The sequence below is a fragment of the Chelonus insularis genome, unplaced genomic scaffold (assembly GCF_013357705.1).
Source record: "Chelonus insularis isolate UGA/USDA-ARS -01 unplaced genomic scaffold, ASM1335770v1 scaffold_362_pilon, whole genome shotgun sequence".
Taxonomy (NCBI): Eukaryota; Metazoa; Arthropoda; class Insecta; order Hymenoptera; family Braconidae; genus Chelonus; species Chelonus insularis.
In genome coordinates, this window is record NW_023276793.1 from 51,449 (window position 1) to 79,001 (window position 27,553).

The window sequence follows — 27,553 nt, forward strand, 5'->3', positions numbered from 1 at the left end:
TGAGTGTTATCGCCCCAGCGCCTCTCTAGGCCGCAATATGGTATTTTTTACGCGGTTTGATTTAAATCTCTGATTTGTTTATCAATAAAACAATAATAAATATCTTCTTTCTATTGCAGCATATTTAATTCTTTCGACATTCTTTTTCAACTGTAATAAAACCGGGAAAATTTTAGCAATGCACCTGTTTGAAAGAAAACTAATGTTATACCTGTTCAATAAAATACAATCGGGACCATAAAAGGTCAATGTAAATTTCCATCCATTATCGCAGGTGTTCGTCTGGAAATTTTGACTTAGTCGCTGACCGTAATAAAAGTGCAAAAGTACCCGCATTAATTTTTCCCTGAATATTCAAAAAGTCCAAATTACCCCTCGGCAATTCAACTTTCGACGTGCCTAAAGGACTTTATTTTTACCATTTGAAGTAAAATTAAGCACGATTTGAATGAGGTAGGTAAAGCCTTTTTGCCTCGAAGGGACTGAGACAATAAAACTCGGATTATCTTGTTTGGCTGTTAGTTCGCACAGGTGTTACCATCTTTAAGCTTTTGGAGTATAACAAGTAATAAATCAATCTTTCAACAAGTAAATAAATGATCTTGTTAAAATTAAGTACGTGATATTTCTAAACTTGAGAAGATTTTTAAATTTATTTATAATTTTTTAACATTTTTATTTTACGCTTATAATAATAAAAAAAATGCTTTTGATTTCAAGTAGAAACTAGTATGTGAACTTTTTTAAATCACATATACATATAATATTATATAATATTAATTATTGATGATTTCATGATTTTATTATATATGTATATTAAATAATAAAAACATGAAAAAAAAAAAATACACATGAAATAAACGATTTGTTGAATTATTTTTAATCATATTTCCTAATTATTAGTTGTGATCTTAATTATAATATAACTAACTATGATTTAATTCCATTCAATGACATTATTCAGATATTCTTTTGGTATAATTAAGTAGAATCGTGATTAATTAACGGAGAATCATTCAACCCCTTTAAGTAAATTAGTTGAGTAAAATAAGAGTGTGTGATATAAGCCGACTAAATTAATTAAATCTTAGTCTAAACAATGTAGAGTTGATCAAAAACTTTAAAACTAAATTTTTTTTTTAATAACTTCGCTCTTCTTGCCATGTTTTTGTCATCGAAATAAAAATGTTGTAATTCCTATTGTTAAATGAAAAATTGTTTAATTAAAAATTACTAATATATGTGAACTTATTGGAGACTATAAATATATTGTAAAAATTTATCCTCTTCTATGTTTGATATAACATCTAAATTGAAAAAAGACCCGCGAAATTAATTAGTAATAAAACCATAAAGGCTAGGTACAAGTCACGGAGCTAACACTCATTCCTCCTATTTAATTAAATACATTGGATCGTATGTTTCTAATTTCTCCGCGAATTTATTATGTTTTTATTCGAAAATTTTGGTCTCAAATTGAAGATTAGTTTATGTTGTAGTACGCGAAGTACAAATTTTGTCTTAAAAGACGAAGATTATTTTAATATATAAATTTTAATTACAAAGAATATTTTAATATATAAATTTTAATTATATTAAACCCCCGATTTTTTTCTCAGGTAGTTCTGATCCAAATGTTGCTGGCTTTTTTCTGTGGTCGATAGAGTAAATACCTTCCAAATTCAATTTGAAAATTAACTCCATTCATATGTGTCGCTACATGTGAATATACTCATTTGATTTTCTCGTCGATTGTAGATAGTCCCTAGAATATTCGGCTGTCGCCATATTGGCTTGGTATGATTGTCGTGTCAGAGTGATAGTTCGCGAATAAAGTACTCATTTTTGGTGCAGTGCATGTATGAAACAATTAATTGACAATTATAACGATGGAAGAGACTAAGATAATTTATCACATTGACGATGAAGAAACGCCTTATTTAGTTAAGCTCACTATTTCCCCAGAACGAGTGACACTCGCAGACTTTAAGAATGTGTTGAATCGTCCGAATTATAAATTTTTCTTTAAGTCTATGGACGATGACTTCGGGTGAGTTATTTTTTTGATCATCTTCTTTTATCATCTTTTAATTAAATAGTTATCTCATCAATTGATCATGTATTTTTATTTTAAATAATATTAATTTATGATGCATTTGGGCAGAACCTGACGTGAATAGAGTGACAATTCATGGTGCTGCGCTCTGCTATGTTTTTTTGCCACAATCAATCTTTTTTGCCATCCTCTTAAAATATTTTAACAATCCACCAATAATCAATCAATTGTTCTCGTCATCGATTGCACTACTAATTTTATACTCTTTCAATCAATTTTGTGATTAACTCACGCTTCTCGGTCATTCACCTCATCATTGTTGTTTATTACACCAACACTCGAAAGATTAAAGTCAACAGTAGTCAAAGTTTATCTTCTCTAAACAAGAGATAGTTTTTATGAATGTAAATTTATCTTGTATAATAATGCTTATATTGAATTAATATTAATGTTCGTTATCAAATTATGTAATAATTAAACAGTAATTAAAAAAATCATATTCATTTGTGTTTTATAACAGCGTCGTAAAAGAAGAAATCGTCGACGATGATGCACACCTTCCGTGCTTCAACGGACGAGTTGTTTCATGGGTATGTGTGTTTATTTGTCATTTTATATTATAGACAAACCCTTTCCTGTCCTCCAATAATCCTAAAATAATTCTTCTTGAGTCTTCAATAATTTCACGTCTTCAATTATAAAAATTACCTAATTTATTATTAAGATTTAGTTGGAAAAATTTTTACAATAAATTGAATCAAATTCATTTCTTTTTTTCTATATCATTATTTTTCGTGAGTAAAAAATATAAATGTATGTTTGTTATTTTAAGATTCATGCACCTCAAGAACTCAAGATATTCTGACATGAAAAGCAGATTTGACTAATTTAAACTTTATAAAAAAATCCCCTTACTGACATTCATCAATGGAAAAAAGTTTTAAAATGATTATTGTAAAGTTTGTTAATTGAATAGTTAATTAAATCATTAAAATGATAATAATATTTAAACATAAAAAAAAAATTTTGTAACCCAAGTAAATTAAGAATATTTGAAAGCATGTATTTAAAAGATTTGTATACATTTTTTTGTCAACTATTTTTTTTCTTGAATTTTCCATGCAAAAATTTCCGGTTTTACTCGGCATCAAAGTAATTCAAAGATATACTTTGTCCGTAGCATAGCGGGCGACGACCGCTAGTGGTATGGGTACAACTGGGGTGGGTGTTATATTGAGTATATACGTGTCTCTCTATCCATTCTCCATCTTGCTCCAACCTATAACTCAACCAGTCATAGTCCCAGACGAATTCACTAATCTGATGAAAGGCCAGCCTTTTGATTACTCCCGTCAACCGATCATTTCTATTATTTCTTCTCAGTTTTTTATTCTTATTTCTTTTCTTGCGTTATTTTTACTCAATTTAATCTTCGTCATGTATAATAACATTTAATTCCTAACAATTATTCAATGTCAATATCACTATCAATATAGTTATTATCCTTCTTAGTGTTTTTGTTTTGTATGTAAGAAAAAAAATTATGCTATATATTCCTTTATTGTTTCTTATTAACTACATAATACTATACAAAATCATTTATTATATTAGTATAGGCTAAAAAAAACAAAAATACTATTTGGATAATCACAAAATTGATAAGTTTCAGAAAAGATAAAATATTGAGATACACAGAATAAGATTAATGGTCGTTAAGTCTCAATATTTGGATTGATGTAGAAAAGTGTCATTATTATTTTATCTTAAATCATCAGCTAAAAAATAATAGCAAAGTACAAAAGCTTAAAAATTAACCCATTTTTAACTCTCACTCATTAGCATATGAGTACTGTCATGGATTAGTCTTTTCTAAGAAAATCTTCACAACAGATTACCACAAAAAAATATAAACGAATTACATGTTGCACTCATTTTTTGAAACTTAATTTTAATTGTTAATTTGTCTTATCATGGTGACGATATAATTGAAAATACTTGAAAATTACGATATATAATATTTCTTAAAAATAAAAAAATTACATTAACCTTAATGATTAAACTAGATAATAAAATCTTGATCTTGAGTGTCAAGTGTAAAATTCCAGAAATCAATGGAAAATTTCTGTAATATGGTTTAATTTTTTCTACATATTATCATCGTGGAAAAGTTTGTGGTAATCAAGCTTGTGACAATTATCAATTGATTTTCATGAATTAATAAATAACTTTTGATGTTTTAAATAGCTTGTCTCTGCTGAGGGAAGTAATGTATCAGATGGTGCATCTCAATGTACAGATTCTGTGGCACACAGTGAAGCTAAACATGATAGGGTTGATCATGTTGCCCCAGGACTCACGAGTCGTGGACCACCTACACTTTCTCATGATGATACTCTCACAGAAACAGAAAGTATCATCAGTAGTAGACAGGGTCATCATTTGCACAAAAGTTCCAAACATCATTCAGACAAATATGAAAAATATTCTAAATATAATGGTATAAAAACATTTATTATCTTTTATAAAAACTTCTAGAATGATTTTGCGAACACATCGAAAATGTGTTGAAATGCTATTTCATGACAAATTAATCGACAATTAATTATTTTAGGCTTGCGTATAAATGGACATTCAAAACATCGATCGGGTCATGGGTATGAGACTGCTTCAATTTTAAGTTCAGATCTTGAAACAACGACTTTCTTAGAGTCTGATGATGATGCTAGTAGTCGTATAACTTCAACTACAGGGAGACATACCAACATGAGTAGTACAATTGAACGTGCTACACTAGGTGCATTATCTATCAGTGTTTAAATTTACCTTTAAAATGCTGTTGATAAATTAGCGTTCATAATTTTTTCATATGCAAAAACTAATGTTTTTTCCTTTTTCTTTTATAAAGTTATTCCTTTCATTGAATTATTCCTTTTGTCTTTATTTAAACTTTTTTTTTAGATCGTCGTAGACCTCAAAGACGACGACGACACAGGTTACCACCAATGAGTCGTACGTCTTCATTCAGTAGTATTACGGACAGCACCATGTCCTTGAACATTATAACAGTTTCTTTGAACATGGATACTGTCAATTTCCTTGGTATTAGTATTGTGGGGCAAAGCAATAAAGGAGGCGATGGTGGGATTTATGTTGGCTCTATAATGAAAGGGTAAATCATTAAAACATTTTTTTCATTGCTTAATTCATTAAGAACCAAGAACATTTTTTTCTTCATTTACCTCGTTCATTTTTGATGTTTATTTATTCAATAAATTATAATTAATTTTACAGCGGAGCGGTAGCCCTAGACGGTAGAATAGAACCTGGAGATATGATTCTTCAGGTTAATGACATAAATTTTGAGAATATGTCTAATGATGAAGCGGTCAGAGTTTTACGTGAGGTCGTTCAGAAACCAGGGTTAGTAAACAAATTTTTTTCTTCTTTTAGATAGTAGAAGTTTACTTTTGTAAAGGTACTTACGTTATTAATGATTAAAGGCCGATAAAACTGGTTGTGGCAAAATGTTGGGATCCAAATCCAAAGGGCTATTTTACAATCCCACGTACGGAACCGGTTCGTCCAATTGACCCTGGCGCATGGGTCGCCCACACAGCAGCAATACGTGGTGAAGGTTTTCCACCACGTCCACCCAGCGCAACGACCTTGACTTCAACATCTAGCAGCTTGGCTAGTACACTTCCCGATACAGAACGTAAGTGGTTTTTAAATAATTGAAGGTTTTTATATTGTTCTAAAATTAAAGATGAATTATGTACGGTTTGAAAATAGTCATTAATCTTGTCGTCGAATACTTGGCTGGCTGTTTATATTTCTCTTGCTGAATTTGAATGCATAAATTTTTACTTAAATTATGATACATATAAATTTAAAGAAAATATAACTTATGTAAGAAACCTTGTTACAATTATTTCATTTAATTTATTTCATTGTTAAACGTAATGAAAAATAATTTTTTTTTCCATTATAGGTCCTTTGGAAGATTTACGCCTAAGTATCAATACAGATATGCCAACGATAGTTCGTGCAATGGCACGACCAGACTCAGGTCTCGAAATTCGTGACCGCATGTGGCTAAAAATTACAATTCCGAACGCATTCATCGGTGCAGACGTTGTTGATTGGCTGAATACACATGTTGAGGGTTTTATTGATCGTCGTGATGCACGAAAATATGCATCGTTGATGCTTAAAGCAGGTTTCATCAGACACACTGTTAACAAGATAACATTTTCCGAACAATGCTATTATATATTTGGTGATTTATGTTCCACAATGGGAAGTATGAAATTGGACGGTGATACCGTTGGACCTCTGCCACCTCCTATCGGGTGGGATTTGACATATTCTGGTCCTTACGCTCCACACTCGGCTGCTGGATATAGTCCAATGCCATTTAACTTTACCAATGAACCTACTATCTATGGTTATCATCGTGAAGAAAGCGTTCATAGTGAATCAGGTATTTTATAAATATTGAACGTGATAAAATTAACATCATTACGATAATGGAACTTATTTAGATGGTTTATATTTGATACTAGAATTTTGTGTAACTTGTATATTGATTTTTTTATAAAAACATTTTAAAATTTTTTTTCATTAAGTACAATAACTACGTATAATTATATCAAAACTTATAGAAGTTTTTAGATATTTTATTAATTCTAAGATACTGAGAGAAATTAAATTATTTTAATAATTCTTTACTATTTGATAATTCTTATTAATTAAAAGTATTAAAATAAGTTTGTCTTTATCTTGTTTTTCAGGTGGTAGTAGTGCAGGTAGTGAACACATTTGCAAAGAACCAATTCACGATCTTAAATCCTGTTCATCGGCCTCCGAGTCTGAGCTTCACTTGCCTCCAACAGTGCCAAGCAAAAATTCAGGCAACGGAAATAGTTCCAATGGAAAAAGATCAAATGGAAGTCGTAGTCGATCAAGTGGATCAGAACAATCAGTTCAAACTGGCACTGGATCGTTGAATCAACAAAATCAGCAAGATCTCTCTGGTAGTAGACAGTCATTTCGAATTGCGATGGGGAATCCGTGTGAATTTTTTGTCGATGTTATGTAGAACTTGTTTTTTTTTCAATTTTTCTTTTTTTTTTTTTTTTAAAATTAAGAATTGTTGTATATGCTCCATAATTTTTTTATTGAGATAAGAGATAACAAGGATGTCGTTAATTTTTTCTCAGAATATTTGTAGCATGATGTAGTGAATTTAAATGCGATGTTGAAATCATTTCGAAGCCAACATCGAAAATTTCATGAATCTTTGATGAGAATTCAAAGGGCAAAAATTGAGAAGGATACGTCAAATTTTAAGGGCGACATTCTTTATAATAATTTTTTTATTCCGTCTTTTGTATTTTATAATTTCTGTATATAAATTAAAGTCATAATTCAATACTTCCGGAGATTCTTCGAAGACAATATCCGTCAAATTATGTTTTCAAATGAATTTTTTTTCAATAATTATTTCAATTTATTTGTGACTCTTGTGAGATAATTGCACATGGCAACGAATGCTTGGTTTTACTTATGCTTCATTTACTTCATCTATCCTATGATTTCATAATCTTTTATGTGTAAAAAACAAAGCATGAGATATGTAATTTTATATTGAACATTTTTTATGAATCATATAATCATAACGCACTGTTACGCAACTCTGTTTATATTACATGGGCATGATTATAACATTATAAATAGCAGAAGACCTGATGGACTGATAATCTGAATGTTAAAATAATTACTGTAATGATTAGAGTTAATTTAACTAATTTAACTGCATGAGTTGTTGAAGTTAACGCAGGTCTACATGTTTTAATTTGCAACGAGATTTACAAGATCTTAATGAACGAGATTACACTATAATTCAATTTTAATTTCTTTATTTGACCATAAATTTTATATAAACATTTCATTTAAAGTATTACTTTGTTTTTTTTTTTTTTTGTTTTTCTCTAAATTTTTTACTTATGGTGCATTGAAGTTGTAATATGAAAAAACGATAACGAATGCCATGAAGAATTTTATTTTATCATTAATTATATATAAAAATTTGATGGGAAATTTTTTCATATATTTCTTTAAATATTTACGATAACACTTAAGATAAAGATAGTATTGCATTATCATGTAGATAATATTATTCAATACATTTATCATTGACTACGATAAAGAAGAGTAAACATGATATTTTGGTAAAATAGTACCTTGAAAATATTAACCAGAAGCTGTTAGTTAAGTAAAAAACATTATCTAAAGTTTTACTAGATAAATTTACTTTTTCTTTTTCTATATGATTAACGAAGATTAATGATGTAATTTTTTTAACATCTGTTCATAATTATTTGTATTAAGTAATAACACATACATGTAGACCTGTGTAATAGTTTGATCGATAATTCATTGAACTGCCATTAATTCATCAAATTGCTTGCATTTTAGGATTATCTGCAACAATGGGACAACTATTTCTTTAAAAAAAAATCAACGAGACATTGTTTGAAGTTATGAACGTATTTGTCGTCTACTCCTGTTCGAATACAAACGAAAAAGATTTTTTTTACTTCGCTACCACATTTATAAAAAAAATTGAAACTAAAAATAATACGAGCTATAGGTATAAGCATGTAATGCTTTACAGATAAATCGTTTACGGGGTATGTAAGGTTTAATATGTAGAAAACAAATATTACTATACTTCTATATAGAATTTATCACATTAGATACGTGCCAAACGTGGTGTTTATTATCCTGCTGCTGTATACAATGGCATAATTCTCAATTGAATTGTAAATATAAATGAAACAAAACGAAACAAACAAACAAATCTTGACTAAAATAAAAAATACAAAAACGCTCAAAATTAAAAAAAAAAGTGCCATCAAACTTTCATACAGACGCGAATAACATTGATTTTTTCTATGTCGCCTGAAATAATAAGGAAAACTTTTTAGAATTGTTTAATATTTATATGAATATAAAATAGATAAAATAAAAAAAAAAATATGATTGAATTAACAAATAAATAGATAAAAAAAGATTTCAGGATATACGAACTGTGTCATTGTTATTCCGTTTATTTTCTAATCAGTTTTTGTCTGATCATTCACTTAAGTTGCTTAATAAGAAAGTATGTTTCAATTGTTATATTAACAAAACGAACAAGCTAATTTTTAATATAGTTATATTAACTTTATAATTATATGATTAGTTTTTGTGAAGAAAGAAATGCAAAACAAAAACAAGCAAAAATACAAAAATGTAAACAAACGTAATATTAGGTTTTAAATACAATTTCAAGGTATACGAAAAGTTTTAATTATTGTAATATGCATTATTTAATACCTTAATTGATGTACAAATACTTTTTTTTTATTAGAAAATTAATAATAGTATTATCAGTAAAAAAAAAAAGTATAAGATTTTACAAACAGTCCCTTTTTTTATATATATATATTTATATATTTAAATATATATTATTAAATATTTTTTAAAGTTTTATATTCAAATTTTTAGAATAGTATATTTTTAAGTTTATGTGTCCATATGAATTGAATAGTATAGCCTTTTGTGCAGAAATTTTCCATTTATGATTAAAATTTGAATTCTTGTGTTAGTTGCTTATTAGATTTTTTTTAATGGTCTTTCAGTCAGTAAAGTGAAAATATTAATGTTTCCAATGACCTAAGTCGTGAAAAAAAAATATTTTAAATCAAGGATAAATAAAATAAGTTTAACTTTTCCCTTCACTGGCTGTACTAATAACACAAGGAAAGACCAAAGACCTTCACTTTTTTACTGCATATGAATAATAATTAATTATTTCTTTCCGTTTGTTATATCATTTAGATGTGTGTTAAATCGGATATCATATAGAATACATTTGAGAAAGAATGGTAAAAATTTATCTTAATGATGAACATCAACATAAAACGGAAGTAGTTTAGATTTTATTTATGGACGGTAAAAAATAGTTTATTCAATAGAAGAAAATTTTAATTTCAAAATCAAAGTTAAGTTGATATATTTGTTGATTATCTTATCTGTTATAACCTTTTGAACAGTTTAATACAGCTTTTCGTTCCCATCATCATTACATACATAAGAAAATCAAGCAACGCTTAGTTTATATTCATCATCGTGTTCAAAACGATTAACCGGATATTTCAATGTAATTCAATTTAAATGACCAATTTTTATTTCTACGAAGAAATTAACTCTTTTGAAATTCAATTCATGATGTTTAAAATTATTATGTCAAATTTTCCTATTTTTAATTCTTTTATTTGCACAATTTATTTGACCTAATTAATCTTTAATCTTTAATCTTTCAGTTTTTAATTAAACATTAATTTATTCATTTCTTTAATTAAAATTCTCAGGAATTTCATTATTAATGTACTTTATCTTTTATCTACATTTTTTAGTTGTGAGAATATGGCTTTGTATTTCAATGAATACTTTAAAAAAGGAAATTAATCTCAAACTTTGAGAAAATATTATGTGCAATTCTCAAGGAATATATTATTTTTTGTTATTTATTTGTTTGTACAAATATAATAACCACAAATTGTTATCCGAATGAATAATGATAATAATCAAAACCGTAGACACATTCATTTTACTGTACTGATAAACTTAAGTATTGTTCGTTTTAATACTTTGTTACACCTACTGCAATATCCACTTTTCCTGTTATGTGAAATTATTCCAGAGAAACATAAGACACTTAACGTAATACCTGAAAGTGTACTATTTTTATTATTTCCATTTATTAAGATGTTTCTTCATCTTCAAAATTCTAATAACATTCATTTAAGGCATTATATTTTTTTTTATTAACCATCATTGTATTTAATTTCATTACTGGTTTTTTGACAATTTAAATAACTTATGATGGTAACTAGATTAATATCAATCATTAATGTATTATTTGTTGATTTCTTTTATGTATGTATGTATGAATGTGATGTCAGTATAAAAAAATGAATTAAATTTTTATTTTTTTAGCCTTGAAGGATTCTAAAAAGGAAAATATCAACATTTAGTTCTTCTTCTTTTTATGAATGTAATTTTCAAAATTACTAGCATATTAATTTAAATAATAATAGTTAAGGTCAAAAAGACTGTTTAGTAGCTGAATGAGCTCTGAGAATTTGTAGTGTTAGCGATATGTACAAAAAAAAAATTATGACATTGAGTTAATTCTCAAAACCGCCTACTCCGTAATCATCTCGTGCTCCAGATGTAGAAAAGGACGATAAAGTAAAAAAGAAGAAACGAAATAAATAAGGAAGAAGTTACAGAACAAAAAGATCACGCGTAGGCGTTTTATTAACACTCAGTGCAATAACTTATAAATTCGTTACAAAGCTTTTTACTTTCACTTTTGTTTTAATTCGCACTAATTGTCACTCAAGCATTATCACCATGTTAGAAGCACAATTAAGTAATCGATTATCTAACGAGTATGAAATTCATTTAAATTCAATTAGCAATTGTTTAAATTTTATTTAGTAATATCTAAAAAGATTTCATAACAATAAATGAAATTAAGGTTTTAGTTAATAATTTTTTTCATTTAAATGTTTATAAATGCTAATTTATATTTGTATACTGAATAACCGGTAATTAGTTACATATTCATTTTTAATTACCTCTCATTTATTTAAGAATATTAGATTAAGGTCAAATGAAAATGTTAAAAATAAATTCATTTATTGTGCATTATTTATATAAAATTCATAAATTGAAACAAAATTTCATCGTAAATTTTTTATTGCACAAATGATAATTTATTTATTACTACAGTGTATGAACTGTTTAATAACATAACTAGATGCTATTAAGTTATTCAATGCTATAAAAAAATTTTTTTAAATTTAAGACTGACGTAATTGATATTTAAATCATAAAAGTCGATACTGTATAAACATAAATTCTTATTCACAGAGAGTCTTAGAATTTTTTTAGTTTTTTAATTTTGATATTAATGTAAGGTCGATACCTTGATAATTCGAATATATTAACAAGTATTCTTGCAACATACTGACAACAACTATCATAATTTTGCGCTGAATTAATTCGCTTTAAATTCTTACACGGTGTGCACACGAGGAAAAAAACAGAACGCACGTGAGCAGTAATACATTCATAAAAGTGAGCTTTGAAAAATGTGTTGAGGTGCATAAGTCAGTCTGCTTATCGCTTGCATAATGTGAATCTTCGGGTAAATGAGTGATAGAGTTGAGGGTCTTTTAGTGTTATAGAAGAATTAACTGACAAACCAGAAAATACGCATTTCACTTACTCAGTGTTATTTGAACGGTTACAATGTCATATCACAATGTAATAATAATTAAGTACTCCATTATTTCTATATTTATTTATATCCTTCATTGAATAATAGGACTAATATGGCAATAAAAAAAGATTAGTGAGTCAAATGTAGTGTCTTGAAATTCTTCAAAGTGGCAATTATCGTGTACCAATGAAGAATAGTGTCATTGTGCTTCGCAGAAAAGAAAATAGATTGAATTAGCATCTTCAAGAATAGATTTATTAAGGATATTATATGACAAAAAACGATCAATGCAGTCTCATTAACTTATATTTTTGATAGGTAAAAATAGTTTTTTACCCGTATTCATTATTTTTTATTTATTTGCTTAACAAATAATAACGCTAGCAATTATGTTCTTATCAACTCAAAGAAATATATCAGCAATTGAAAATAAAAATATAACTCTTTCGTCAAACAAATAAAATTGTTATGAACAATGGACAAAATAATTAACACATCAAATTTTTATAAATCGAGTATTTTTTTTTTTTTTTATCACTTTGAGTAAAATATTCGTAAATAAATAAAAAAAAAACATAATTTTTATCATTAAGATAATATTATATAGCAGAATTATCGTAAACGACAGCGAAAAATAAATACTACATTTGCACTAAAATATTAAAAATGTATAATAATTTAATATTAAAATTTTTTTTATTCTTTTAAAAATTAATATCAATATTTATAGATAGGTCTTTATCGAAAAAAAAAAAAAAATTATTTTTACATAAACGTAAGTATAATTAAATAAACACTAATCAGTTTTCAACAGTATAAAAGTATTATCAAAGTGATTACGGCTAATATTATTGAAAAGCAAACAAATTAAGAATGATAAAAGATATAGAAAAGCCACTAATTAATCAAATCATAAATCATATGGTCATGGATCTAATTCTAATCATAAAAAATAATTATGATGCTCATAATGAAGTACAATAAATTAGCAGTTGAATAAAATAAATGATTAAAAAATGTTTTATGTAGATCTATGCTTGATTAATATAGTGTCCATTAATGTTTACTTAACACTCAGCGGTAATAGTGATCTTGAGACAGTTTGGATTTAATTCTGGTGGGGATGAAAGGAGTAGAGAACTGTCGTCTACCGTTTGGGTACACTCAAGAATGCCTGCCGCCTGTATCTTTAAGAAACATCTCATCAGTCGTATTCAGGTACTTGAAGGTTCAACAAGTACTTGATAACATATAAGTTGACATAATTTACGAATGGTGGATTACTCAGTACGAAATCTAAGGTAATATAGTTATTTAATTATTTTGTTTTGCCATTAATTGCAAACTAATAGCTGTTAATGCATTAATTATACATTCAACGGGCTATTACATATTAAACACTTATCGTTTAACATTTAATATTCTGCATTAAAGCAGCTCATATAGTTTCAAACGATCATGCTTTGCTTTCTGTTGGCGTTCGAGATGTGATTTAAATATAGGTCTAAATTGTGCAGTTCAAATTACATGGCTCACTATTGCATTCTAACACATACATTAGACTATAATTAAACATTTAGCTAATGTTAATTAATAAAAAAAAAAGTTATTCAGTAATTGTATTGCGAAACAATTTGACATTAATATTTTTCTTGTGTTAACTTTAATACATATGTGTCTTGTCTTCATCACGCAATAATTCTTCATGATTGGAAAAATTCCATTGCTATATTAGCTATATTCGTATTGACTTCAGTACACTTGAGATCATTATTAATTGGTACATTCGATGATGATGAAAAGTAAATATTACTTTAGAAGAATAACACGTGGTATTTTCTGTCTCTTTATTCCTTTACCGGCTTACCATCCAAGAAAAAACTATTTTTAGAAAATGAAACCACAATATTGTTAACCATTTTTACATGCTACATATGGTAAAATTATTGCCACTTTTTCCTATTATACTTGCCATTTATAATAATCAACTAAAATAATATATTTTTTAAACAACATTTAATTATAAAAAAAATGTATAATGTTACAAAAAAAATAGTCGCTACTCCTATCTTTATTAAATACAAATTTACTTATATAATAACAAGTTAATAATTTAAAAAATAAATAAGTTGATAAATATTAGTAATAAATATCAATTGAATCAATAAAATTGAAATAGGACCGAAAAAACTTTTTGTTTTCATTGCTCCAATCGTGAAATCAATTCATTCAAACATACTGTTTTTGTATTCGTTTTTTTAAAGTCAAGTTTTTCGTTCAACCCTTATTATTAGTTCTATAGCCGAAGAAGAAACATAAATATAATCTAATCTAGCAAATTCGAACAAATAATTGTCGAGAAGTATTAATCGTAAAACTTATCTTTTTAAATAGAAATCACGTGATTGAGAGAATTCCATTTGAATTGTCATTGTGAATTCTGTTAAAAATGACAATTAATTTATTATTGTTGATTTGTACAGTTAATGTACAGAAAAATGATTGCCCATTTATACAAGTATATAATTGGGCATGTTGCAGATAATCGAGACAAATTATGTGCATTAATGGGGTTGCAACGTGGGCGTCTATTATCATGTAATCACAACTATCACGTGTCCCAAATTTATCATGCCAATACTTGGGTTTTTTTAAGTCTTCCTTTCATTGTCATCTCAAAAGGAATTTTGTTCATGGCCATCAAGATTAGCAGCTTCAAGATTTTCTTCTCTTTGGTCATTAATACCAAGTGCGGTCATCCTTGTTATATTCCAGATGGAACTGCATTCAAATCCAATGTCTCAAAAAAACAAAGGTACCAAGAAGAGGGCTGAAACGATTCTAGAAGGAACAAAGATCAATGTGTAAGTATCTTTATCGATGTTATCAGATTATTCAACATCTTTAACACTTAATCTATTTTAATGGATTTTTAAATATCATCAAATACGATAAATTTTAAATTTGATCAATTGTAAACATGACTAGTAGCTATTTTGATTAAATTGAAAAAGTGTTTATATCTAAAATAGAATAATATCGAATAAAATTCAAACCTAAATCTATCAATTGAAATACTAATTACTCTATTTTAATAATTATGTAATAAATAAATCAAACACATAAAAATTCACTACTAAATCATTTATCTGATATTTGAATTAATTTACCTAATAATCTTTGATAACATAACAATGAATGAATTGTAAAAGTAAATTTTGTTGTTTATTTCCAACTATTATTGATAAATTTATCGATTTACTAATAAAAAGTGAATTGGTTGACAATCGATATTATTGTTTCACTTAGAGAGTTGTCATAAATTTAAAAAATCCATTGACTTCTTTCATTGGAATGTAGGATGATAAAACTAATTTTCCAAAATTATCGTTGACTAATAAATATTAATAGAAAATGATAGACACTATAAAATTGTTTTTGACTTTGAGAATATTATTTTTAAGCGACGGCGATAGCTATGGAGTATTTCGTTCAAATGATCCAATTATTTCGATGGACAATTTGGCGACGACGACGAGTCCACATGCGTCAGATGCCCATCATATGGGAGCCGATCATCCAACATCGTAAGTAAATGATAAAATGTGTGGGCAATGAATGAGAAAGATCAAATAATATAAATGATAAAATATAATTAAAAAAAACTGTAATATAAACATTATAAAAAGATAATAGAGCTATTAATTGCATGTTATGCGTCTATTTATCCTAATATTAATAATGATATCTTAATCCAAAAAGCCTGGAAAGTTTATTGGAAAAGGGTTTAACTAATTAGTAAGTTATCTTAGGTATTGCGAAACGATGATGCACTTATTCAAGGGAAATGTTGGTTCAGGAATATTTGCATTAGGAGATGCATTTAAAAATGCTGGCTTATTACTGGGTCCACCACTCACGATTTTTCTGGGCATCATCTGTGTTCACGCGCAACATATTCTCGTATGTGAATCTGGAGAGTTTTTTTTTGTCACAAAATTTTTATATTAGTTTTTAAACATTGAACAGTGGGAGACTAAAGCTATGAACTAAGATTGAAAATATCAATGAAAATTCATGAAAATCGTTAGAATTTATTAATAAACGAATGAAAAACAAATATAATTTTAAGGTACATAGAACCATTCAACGGTTTTACCAGGTCTACATCACTCTTTTATTTTAATATATACTAATAGATGATTTTTAGATATTATTTTTCAGAAAAATAAGTATTTCAAAAGATTATAATTATTAAACTTAGATGACGTCTTGATTTGATAATGAAAAAAAAGAAAAATAGTTTTAAATTCAAAGTAAAAATATATTTATTACAACTTTTCAAATTAAATGTCAATTTTATGATTATAGTAATTGCATAGAATAATCATGAATTTCTATGAATATTCGATGATTGATTATAACAACAAATGAAGTTGTCTTAATTAATGTCATTTTGCTGATGAGTTCATTTCCTGATAAAGATGATATTAAAAAAAAATTTCTGTTACAAGTCAATAATTGGTATTAAAAAATGTAGACCTGAATGATTTTCTGCGCCATTTCTGATGGAGAAATGTAAAAAAATTTTTTAATATTTGTTTACAGGAGCATGATTGTAGTGGATATGAAAATGATGCTATCATCAAACATACCATCGACTTGATATTACGACACAAGTGATCGATGGGAAAGATAGTTAACAAGCTTGAAAATACCCAGTATTTTCGTCATAAAAGCTTTAACGCATTATTCAAAAGTGAGTTTATACGAAGATTTAAATCTTAGCAAAGTGTTAGTCTCCTACTGCTCTTAAACATGAAAAGATCAACATCTTACTTCAAAAAAAAAAAGAAGGCAATTTAGGAAAGGGAAAAAATAAGATTTATTATGGAAAAATTATTTCAGATTGAATGCAATGAAATAGCGTCTAAATATGTGGGGAGTTCAACAAAAAAAGATTCAGTTGGATATGCCGGAACAGTGGAGATGTGTTTTGAAATTGGCCCGCTACGATTACGAAAGTATTCTGTATTGATGAGGTGCTAATAAAAGACTCTGACTATATTTTTTATCATTTTTTTCTGTCTAAAGATGTTTCATAACACTGATGATCATGATCTTATTTATTTCAGGAAGATAGTGAACCTATTTATATGCATAACGCAATTTGGATTCTGCTGCGTGTATTTTGTCTTTATATCAACAAATATGCTTAAGGTAATTATAAATATAAAACAATCGCCAAATATATTTATTCATAGGCTATTAATGTATTTATTCAGAATATTTCGAATTACTGAATAATATTATTGGTAACTGAAAAATGATTTTAAATGCAATCATCTAGATTTACTGATATGTCTAAAATGATGACAAGTATTATTTAAAAATGTTTCATAATAGATATATATTAAAATTTCGGTTTCACATTTTCATAGTTATTAGTAGTATAATCAACATTTATGTTAAACAATATTCATTATATAATTATTTTCAAATGTACTGTCATATAGTATTTGTTATCAAAAGTTACCAGAAATAAAATCATAAGTAAATTTCAATGATCATGTGTTCATGACGTGTTTTAAACAGGTTTTAGACCAGTATGGATTCCAAATAAGTGTTCACTGGCACATGGCCATTGCTTTATTGCCGATTTTGATGAGCACCTGGATCAGAAATCTTAAATACCTGGCTCCAGTGTCTTCCATTGCCAATCTATTAGTTGTAGGTGGTTATGTAGCAACTATATACCTCATGTGTCACGATTTGCCACCAATGAGTGAACGTAAATACATTGCAGAATGGCAATCAATTCCGCTATTTTTTGGCACGGTTATTTATTCTTTTGAAGCAATCACTCTGGTAATAATAAATATATTTACACTTGTTACTAAATTAAGCATTTCAATGAATGAATGCCTAAATCTCTCATCGCTTTGTTATTATATTAATTATCTTTAATATTTTAGGTTTTACCCCTCAAAAATGAAATGAGAAAACCAGGAACATTTAGCAGTCCTTTGGGTGTATTGAATGTTGGAATGATTTTTGTTGCTGGTATGTTTGTAGCTATGGGTTTCTTAGCTTATCTGAGATATGGCGAAAAAATCGAAGGCTCTGTTACACTTAATCTTAATTCAAAAGAAATGTAAGTTGGATTTGATTTCATTTAAAGATTATTTATCTTTACGTTTAAATTCTTATCGTTATTTAAATCAGAAATTACTAATTTTTTTTAACTTTATTAGTGATAAATTGCTCATTTTCTGGTGTAACATCATAATTACAATTAATTATCATTTCAGATTTAATCAATTAAACATTATTTCATTTTTAATCTGTTGTGTATGATATTTCTATTTTTTACAATTTTTTACAGATTACCACAATGCATACAGATAGCAATATCTCTGAGTATTATGTTTACGTATGCTCTGCAGTTTTACGTGCCAATAGCAATCATATGGCCGGAAGTGGTTAATAGATATGGTCCTTTCCGTTATCCAGTTTTTGTGGAAACATGTTTCCGTTCGGTTCTATGCTTGCTTACTTGTAAGTGGTTTTTCCTCTTTTTATTATTCTAATAATAATTAATGATCGTTGAATATTAAAATCATTCGGTTTAATGTAGTATGTAATTATCGAAAAATATCAAAAACTACGTCTGTTAATTCCATTATAATTGACCGAAATATTTAATAACTTCCATAAATGTTTTTAATTGTTTGATAAAAAAATATTCTTTTTTTATCATCAACCTCTTTACTAATTTATTTAATGGTTTCATTTTATTGCAGTTACTTTGGCTGAAGTAATTCCCAACCTCGGTCTTTTTATATCTCTCATCGGTGCACTGAGCAGTACAGCATTGGCTCTCTTGTTTCCACCGATAATTGAATTAGTTGTTTGCTCACAAAATGATACACTTAGCGGTTTTAAACTTACCAAGGACTTATTTATGTTACTTATAGGATTTTTAGGATTTCTTACGGGAACTTATGAGAGTATGACAGCTATTATTCGCGCATTTAGTACTAAAGAGTAGAAATTGAATGATAAGAGTCTAATTCTAAAAAATATTAATAAGATAAGTAAAAAAAAAAACCAAAAAAAAATTTAGTAATAACATACAAAAAATATTCTTACTTATTTTTATATAAAGAAGACTAGTCCATGAATTTATCACAGGGAGTTGTTTTATTTTATCGACGTTGTTTGATTTTAATTTATAATCACGTATCAGTAATATCAGATGTTGAACGTTGAGCATGATAAAATCGAAAAAATGTTCCAAATCTAATTGATGCTCTAGTTGTTGCTTCGACAATCATTTCATTTCCATATTCGGAGGAACCGTCCATTTTAGCAGGATGATCTAAGAAAAAAGAATAAAAATTAAAAATAAGATTAAACATTATAATCAGTTACAAACGTTACAATCTAATGATTAATAAAGAAAAAATTTATAAATTTTATTTAATAAAAAACAATCGAGTGAAAGTTTTTTAAATAGTATAAGAAATATTTTTCCAGTATTTTAGTAATTGAATAAGTAATTAGATATACGATAGAAAACCATAGTAATGAAATATAAATATTTACATATTTTTGTTGATGGTGATTTTGAAAATAGTATTGTCGTGTTTTTGCGTAAAACTCTTAATGTTAGACACTCCAATTTAATGAGCAGCTGTAATTATAATTTCATAATTATTATTATAATTATGATTAATTATTTATTGATAAAAATACTTGTTAAAAAAAACCAAACTGTCAATTTGTTTGTCATTTTTATATATTGAAATAAGCATCGAATTTTCTTTTAATAAGTAATATTCTTACCTCGACAAGCTCTCGAGTGTGATAAGGTTGTAAAGCTGGTAAAAACCGACTTTGTATCTGAGACAAATTAATGCCTGGATTCATAATGCAGTGTGCTAGTACTGCACCTAGCATTTTTTCTAACATGCCTTTATTAATTACACCGTCAATTTTTATCCAAGGCCTTATAACTACTCTTATATCTTCAGCGGTACTAAAACAATAAATGATAATCATGTTAACAAAATATGTAATTAACATTGTAAAAATGTAAAATAATTAAACACTATTTGTCTATCTGAATCTAAAGATTTTTTAAAAATATTATAAAGATCTAATGATAAATTAACATGATTTTTGTAAACATAACATTTTTTCTTAAAGAAAGTAATAAATACATATGTTCTGAAAAAATTTCATTTGTTTTCTTTTTTTTCTATTATCTGATCGAAAATATAAATCTGAGGGGATTAATCATAACCTAATCTAATTAAAAATAATATTGATAATCTAATTCATAAATTATATGAACAAAAATATACTTACTTTAAGTCTAATTTTTTAGCTGCAGTATAAATATCTTTTGTCTGTAATAAGCAAGTTCTACTTTTCCGATGATTCTGTTTACTCGAGTTCACTGCACTAGTTTCTTCTTCATTTTTCTCCTTTTTATCAACAGTTTGGCTTCTTGTCACTTCAGTATTATTAGGATTACTATCAATGGTATTATCCTTATCAGCATTATTTTTCTTATTTTTTGATGATGGAATACTTAATTCTTCAAACTCTTTTTCATTCGAATTGTCGCATTCATCATCATTCTCATTACTTTTTTCAGTACCTGCATGACTTGAATTAAATATGTAAATACTATCAGGAGGAATGGGCGGTAAAGCTTCTCTGTGAAGTCGCATAATCCGTATGGATTGGATAAGCCAAGGATCAACATAGTTATAATGTATATAATGCATCTCGGAGACACCAGATCTTAAGAATAATCGCTGGTCTGTCATGAAAGTAAGAATGTCATACATCTTATCGCCAAGAATCTTGTAAAACTTTAATGTTAATTCTTTTGAAGTTGCACCTTGTTCATGTTTATTTCTAACATAATCGTATATTAAATCTATTTCCTCTTCCTTTAACTCTGTCATCATTGCCAAGTCTTCTTTTACACGAGGATAATCTACAAATTTCCTTGGAAAAATGGCAAATTTATTCAAGTCATTTATGATCTTCTTAAAAGTTTCTATTTCAAACATTAATACATTATGAAATAATTTATCATCAACTACAAATTCATGATTATTAATTTTCTCTTCTTCTATTTCTGGGAATAAATAAGAAATACCAAAAGTGTTGACAGCAAAATACTCATGAGCATGATGACTATCAGGTAAATCTTCGATTAACTCTTCTCTCATTTTTAATAATGCAATCCTTGTATATCTTCTTTGTGCATCACTAGTATCTTCTCTCTGATGATTTGAACTTGTTCCAGGCTGTAAATCTCTATTTTCAGTTGAATTTGAAGCAAATTTTATATTTTCAAAACACATCGGTTTTATTTCAACATGTTCAACACAGTTTCGATCTTCTCGATTACTATTATTTTGGTGATTGTTTCCAGTATTTGCTATTGTATCGTAGTCCATTTCAACGTCATCTAAATTATTGCTTTGATCGATTTCTTCATCAACGTCCATTGGCGTTGAACTTTGACCCATTTCTTTTAAAGCATTAATTGAACTAGACTGAATAAAATCCCGAAAATTATCTCCATGAGTTTTCAAGAAAGCTTCATGAATACTTTCATCAATGGTGAAGTTTTTAGAATTTTCAATGTCAGACGTATTAATATTTACAACACTACCATCTTGAAAGTGAATACACCCAACTTCATCTTCAGAATCATTATTATTAAAATACCAGTCTTCATTATCTTGTTCATCTGTCTGTCCTTTGACTTGATAAAATCCCCATTGGTATTTTTTAGTCAGGAATTTCTTTGTTTTTTGATTCCCTCCAGTAGAATCAGATTTAATTCTAGGCTCATCACCAGCGGTTTCTCTATCATCTTCATTACTTTTTTCTTCTACAGTTGCTTCTTCTATATTTGGCTGATGACTACTACTAGCTATTGCTTGAGGTCTTACAGATTCTGTTTGCTCTGTATTAAGTAGTTCTAATGCTAATAAAATATCCTGATATCTCTTAGCAATTCTTACGTATGTCTCATCATACTCTCGAATTCCACTATCCAATGTAATAACGTGATCAGGTAATTCTACATTGAAATCCATTTTATTATCAATTAGATACTCTTGAATTCCAAGAACCATTCCACCAGTTGGTGGTTGAACATTAACTCCTTTAGCAACAATATTTGGATTTTCTTTATATCCTTTAATTATACTTTCTAAGAAATTCTGAATTTCACTAAAGGCTTCAAAAGGTAGTTTTGTTTGAAATTTATACAAATAAGTCGTACTTAACTGATATTGAGAACTGCTGATCGGTAAACAATTTCCGTATTTTTTAAGAGCAGTTAGATAATGTTTTGCTACAGAAACCATACCATCAGCTCTAATTTTCGCCATAGCATTTCTTAATAAAATTTCAGGATATTGTTGATAAATTCTGAACAACTGATATGCCCATGATCTTCGATCTTTTCCACAACACATGGAACTGTAAATAACAGAATTAATTGTAGCTGTATGAATATCATTGACATTTTTGATATCACAAGTGAATCCTTTCTGAGGCTTTTGTGGATGGCTAACTTCATAAAAAATTTTAAATTCTTGAAGTGTTTGTGGTTTACATGATGATTCTATGGTAGGTTTTGATTTAGACAAGTCGTAATATTTTTTGGCTACATAAGCAACAAGAGCTTTAAAAGTGGAAGTTATTTTTTCTTCTTGTTCATTTGGATCACATGTCTTTTTTATTTTATTAACGATGTCTTTGTATTTTTTATTGACATAGTAATTCTGTTTTATCTCTTCTACACCCAATGCAACACTGTGTGCTGTTTGTGGTTGTTTTAACATATACAAAAGACGTCTCTGACAAGCTCGAGATGTTTTATTATGTGAGCTGAGTGAATAAGAACGTAAAACATCTCTTACAGCTGGGAATGTGATCAATTGCTTTCGTGGATTGGGACAAAGGTATAACATGACGACTTTGCAGACTAATAAAATGTTGTCTTCTCTTGGATCCCAGTCTACTCGCAACTTTGCCATATGTTGAAGAGCACTATAATCAATGTCATCATACTTCACTCGTTTTCTTGTTTTTACTTTTCTGGGCATAACTTTTCTAAGTACTTTAACTGTACTTTGCTTTCTCATATTCTTGGACAATAATTTATGTTTTAGAGTTTTTTCTACTGTAGATAAACTAACTGGTTTTTGAGCTTTTCTATTTTTAAGAATATTTGCATCTACTGTAGTTGGTCCACTCTTCTTTTTTAATCCTGTAAATTCAGTATACTTGATCGGCTTAGCTTCAACTTTGGATAAATGAGCTTTGCGTTCAGGATCCGGTTCTTTTTTCTCTAGGTCTCGTGGGGATCTATAGCTATTAAAATTGTCCCAATTCCAGTTTCTCTTTAGGTGTGAGAAAAAAGCTGAATCAATACCTGCAGCTCCTTTCTTATCGCCGGGCATGATGCCAATATCTAAAGATTTTGCTTCATAAGCACTTACTGGTTTTAAACATTGGAGCATTTCAGGCTTCTTCGTTAGATCTTCAAGAATTATTTCTGTTCCTTGGACTGCTAATCTTCCACCAAGATGAGTATTTATACAAATATGCCACATGTCATACCAGTATTTTTCAACATCTGTTATTCTTTCAAAAAAATATTTAGAAACAGGATATTCTTTATCTTCAATTTTATGATAACCTGCTGCAGAAGTTGTTGTATCCATCAATTCACTTTTTTTGTTAAGGAAAATAAAAATCTGATCCTTTTCTTTGAGTTTCTGAGGACCGAATTGAATTAATCCAATGTAACTGAGTCTGGTAATCGTCTCATGAATGCTAAAAATATATTTTCTCTTGAGCAGAAGTGCATTCCTCAGTAAAGTCGGTAGATCTTTGATCAAGTAATGCTTTCTGATCGAATGATTTATGTAAAAGTCCAAGTTGGGAATAAAAAAAGGAAGTCTGTATATTTTCAAAAAAATTGACAGAGGAATTCTCAATAAAATATCACACATCAAGGCCCATCCTAAAGGCCAACCATTGTGATCTGGAAGTGGAGGAACAAACATCTTCCAACCTACTTGTGTATTATAAATCTCTCCCATTTCTTTTTCCAATTCGTCATCAATTTGATATCCCTTCATTTTCAAACTTTGAATCTGTTGTTCTCGAGGTATCTTCAATGGTCCTTGATGATCATAAATTAAATAGTATAAAAATTGATGAAGAATTTGCATTCGTATAAATTTAGGACTATATCCATATTTTTTTCCAGCTTTAGGATCAAATGTCAAATTTGCAGGAATGATTTTTTGATTGGTATTAATATCATTGGTATTTTTAACTTTTTTTGTTGATTTTCCTAAATCATTATCTGAATTATTTTTATTTTTACTCAAATTTGCATTGTTTTTCATTTCTTTATTAAATCTTGTCAAACAAAATTTGACTCGGGCTTGTTCGACAGCTGATCGAATAACAGAATGATTTACATTTATACTCGGATCGCAAATAAAAGTCAAGGATTTTTGTTTACCATTGGCACTGAGAGTTAATTTAATATTTTTTACCAAATTATCGACAGCTAATTTTTGTAACAACCTCACTAAAGATTTTTTATCAATTTTAACGTCGTAACCTTCACGTTCTTCTTCTTCATTTATCAACTTTATTAATTTTGTTGTGTCATCAATCACTTTGTGTTCTTTCACAGCTTCAATTATTAAATTTGCTCTCTTTAAAATTCTGTATGTAACACTTCCCGTTATTTTTAAATCTTCTGCGTTTATCTCTTTCATTAAACATTTCATTTCTCCATCTGACGTAGTTGAAGGTCTAGTTTCTTCTAAAATTGCATCGCATTCTGCACCAGGATTTACATTAGAATCGGGAGTGATTAATTTTATGACTTTTCTTGGACTTGGTTTTATTTTATTAGCCAATTTATCTAATCTGTTCTTCAAATTCTTCATTTGAGACACATTGTTGAAAGAAATCTCATAGCCACGTTTATATTTTTTTAAATTGTATTTTGCGAATATTTTATTTACAATACCAAACAAAGCTTGACCACGGATTTGTTGTTCTCCAATATTTTTAAATGGATCATCAACTGCTGGTTTTTCTTCTTCTAGTAATTCTACGTCTGAATTTTCCGTAGGATAGAAAAAGTTTTTAGCAGTTGAAAACTGACCTTGAAATGAATATTCAGACAAATTGATATTTTTCGTTAATTCTTTCATCTTATGTATTTCTTTGTGATATTGTTTGCTGATTTTACTATTTTTTTCAAATTTCTTTGAAACATATTTTGTTAACCTTTGACGTCCAATGTCATTCATATAAGTTCCAATGAGACCAAGTTTTGATAAGTTTTTCAAAGTACTCCGAGCATGTAATTTCGTCACTCCCATTTTCTTTGCCAAATCTAATTGGCTCAATCCTTCATCTCGAGATTCTTCAACGATCCAATTAGCTTGCTTCATAATAGGTACATCAATTATTTGATTTGTTACATCAAGTTCATAAGATTCTTCCTCATCCAAAATTTCATCATTGTTCCATAAATCATTAGCATCAATATTTGGATCAATTAGCTGAACAGCTCTTATTTTTTTTTCTTTGGTAGCACAACTTTTTCTGGCCCACTCTGATGGATCTGCATGAGGATATAACTCTCTATAAGGAACTAATAAATCAGTTCGAACAACTTTTTGGAAACAAGCTGTTTTAAATAATCTTTTAATACTATTTTCTATTTGCAATGCTTGTTTAATTTCTGTGTAATCTGCTAAATAGTTTTCTCGAGTTTTCAGTAACGCAATTATTTTTTCAGCTAAATATACGATTTTTGGTTTACGTTCTACGTAAAATCTTGGTAAATGTAACAAACTCCCTCCAGTACCATGACCAGCATTTTTTTGATAATGCAATTGTTTTGTAATTAACTTATGTTTTAGTAAAAATTTTCGGTAGTAAAATAAAGATTTAGGATCTTCTTTTAATAAAACAAGGCTTCTTTTTCCTTGAGTAACTTCTCCATGATATCGAGCTCGTCCAACTCTTTCTAGAAAACAATATTGAACTACATTTAATTCTATTGTAGGACAAACATTATCGTCAATTAAAGCTTGTTCTCTAATCATTTGAGATCCAACAATGACCAATGTCTGACCATATTTCTTTTCTGCAACATCTAGACTTAAAGCTTGAATATTTTCAATAGGTTTTCTTGTGTAATAACTTTTACATGAACCTCTGATATTATTTTTCGAGTCGTCAATTGGATAATATCCATAAATATCTTCAGGCAGATTATCAGGTTCACATATAATTCCTAAATCAGGATCTACATACTCATAACGATTGTATAGAAAAAGTGGCTCTCTTGGAGAATCTAATTCGTAAAAAGTAAATTCTTTTGTTGATATACATATAGACCAAATTTGATTTTGTAATGTTCGTGGAAGATTATCTTGAATTTGCAATCTTCCTGACAATCTTTTCCATAATGCCTCAAGTGTTATTCCATCTAAACCTTCTAAAGCCACTTCATCAATTACTATATCGATAATGTTGGTTGATGATGAATGAAATGTATCATCCATATCACTGGGATACATTATTAAAAAACAATTTGTAATACATTAAACAAACTCTAAAAGATTTGTCGTTGAATTCTGAAAAAAAAAAATTATTTCTAATTTGTTTATAATAAAAAATTATTGGAAGACAAACTAATATTACGTAAATATAGATAATATAATTTTAATTATTTTTGCAATGGTATATAGGTTATAGAACATGATTATTTACATTCAAATAAAAAAATCACAATTACTGATAGTTATTTGTTGTTGTACTAACCTTCAATAATTGAGATGCAAAAAAGTTCTATTATTGATTTTAACGCTTTATAACTTTAATTAATTTTAAGTATGAAAAAATTATAATAATTGTAATATAAACAAATTGGATCTCATGACATTCTGTGCGTTTCTATGAGGTTATATTTTTAAATCTGAAAATGTGAGTAATAAATTTTAGATGGCGTTTCATGCTGTATCCTACATTTTTCAGACAGTGCTAGTTTTGACTTTTTTTAGCACCAA

At 28.0% G+C, this 27,553-nt stretch overlaps 3 protein-coding genes across 5 annotated transcripts; 2 read left to right on the forward strand and 1 right to left on the reverse strand.

Moving 5' to 3' along the window:
- The first annotated feature begins 1,889 nt into the window (after positions 1-1,889).
- dsh (Segment polarity protein dishevelled) lies at positions 1,890-8,683 on the forward strand. Of its 2 annotated transcripts, XM_035094148.1 has the most exons (10): positions 1,890-2,050; positions 2,577-2,646; positions 4,301-4,553; positions 4,668-4,850; positions 5,015-5,225; positions 5,348-5,476; positions 5,557-5,771; positions 6,048-6,539; positions 6,850-7,092; positions 8,537-8,683. In XM_035094148.1, exons 1-10 carry the CDS (start codon positions 1,890-1,892, stop codon positions 8,569-8,571), a joined length of 1,992 nt encoding a protein of 663 aa, XP_034950039.1. In that variant the 3' UTR covers positions 8,572-8,683. The 2 variants fall into 2 exon arrangements, with proteins under 2 accessions (XP_034950039.1, XP_034950038.1); XM_035094147.1 differs by having other exon boundaries at positions 6,850-8,683.
- A 3,377-nt stretch (positions 8,684-12,060) lies between these two features.
- Positions 12,061-19,799, forward strand: LOC118073779 (proton-coupled amino acid transporter-like protein CG1139). 2 transcript variants are annotated; one of them, XM_035094493.1, is made up of 11 exons: positions 12,061-12,716; positions 13,477-13,699; positions 15,174-15,262; positions 15,863-15,985; positions 16,211-16,361; positions 17,307-17,440; positions 17,534-17,618; positions 17,994-18,266; positions 18,374-18,552; positions 18,784-18,956; positions 19,202-19,799. In XM_035094493.1, exons 3-11 carry the CDS (start codon positions 15,174-15,176, stop codon positions 19,447-19,449), a joined length of 1,455 nt encoding a protein of 484 aa, XP_034950384.1. In that variant the 5' UTR covers positions 12,061-12,716; positions 13,477-13,699; the 3' UTR covers positions 19,450-19,799. The 2 variants fall into 2 exon arrangements, with proteins under 2 accessions (XP_034950384.1, XP_034950385.1); XM_035094494.1 differs by lacking the exon at positions 12,061-12,716 and having other exon boundaries at positions 13,233-13,699.
- Positions 19,583-27,442, reverse strand: LOC118073778 (general transcription factor 3C polypeptide 1). The gene is made up of 5 exons (XM_035094492.1): positions 27,309-27,442; positions 20,772-27,121; positions 20,247-20,439; positions 20,007-20,094; positions 19,583-19,779 (listed from the first exon to the last, which is right to left on the reverse strand). Exons 2-5 carry the CDS (start codon positions 27,062-27,064, stop codon positions 19,637-19,639), a joined length of 6,717 nt encoding a protein of 2,238 aa, XP_034950383.1. The 5' UTR covers positions 27,065-27,121; positions 27,309-27,442; the 3' UTR covers positions 19,583-19,636.
- Positions 27,443-27,553: the final 111 nt, after the last annotated feature.

Bases quoted from the DNA above. Each gene is read 5' to 3' on its own strand.
- dsh (XM_035094147.1), top strand. From the start codon at position 1,890: ATGGAAGAGACTAAGATAATTTATCACATTGACGATGAAGAAACGCCT. The intron at 4,851-5,014 runs GTGCATTATCTA...CTTTTTTTTTAG, and splicing joins AATTGAACGTGCTACACTAG to ATCGTCGTAGACCTCAAAGA. The intron at 6,540-6,849 runs GTATTTTATAAA...CTTGTTTTTCAG, and splicing joins AAGCGTTCATAGTGAATCAG to GTGGTAGTAGTGCAGGTAGT.
- LOC118073779 (XM_035094493.1), top strand. From the start codon at position 15,174: ATGGAACTGCATTCAAATCCAATGTCTCAAAAAAACAAAGGTACCAAG. The intron at 17,619-17,993 runs GTAATTATAAAT...TGTTTTAAACAG, and splicing joins TATCAACAAATATGCTTAAG to GTTTTAGACCAGTATGGATT. The intron at 18,957-19,201 runs GTAAGTGGTTTT...ATTTTATTGCAG, and splicing joins GGTTCTATGCTTGCTTACTT to TTACTTTGGCTGAAGTAATT.
- LOC118073778 (XM_035094492.1), bottom strand. From the start codon at position 27,064: ATGTATCCCAGTGATATGGATGATACATTTCATTCATCATCAACCAAC. The intron at 20,440-20,771 runs GTAAGTATATTT...TTATTGTTTTAG, and splicing joins GCTAAAAAATTAGACTTAAA to TACCGCTGAAGATATAAGAG. The intron at 20,095-20,246 runs GTAAGAATATTA...TTATAATTACAG, and splicing joins ACACTCGAGAGCTTGTCGAG to CTGCTCATTAAATTGGAGTG.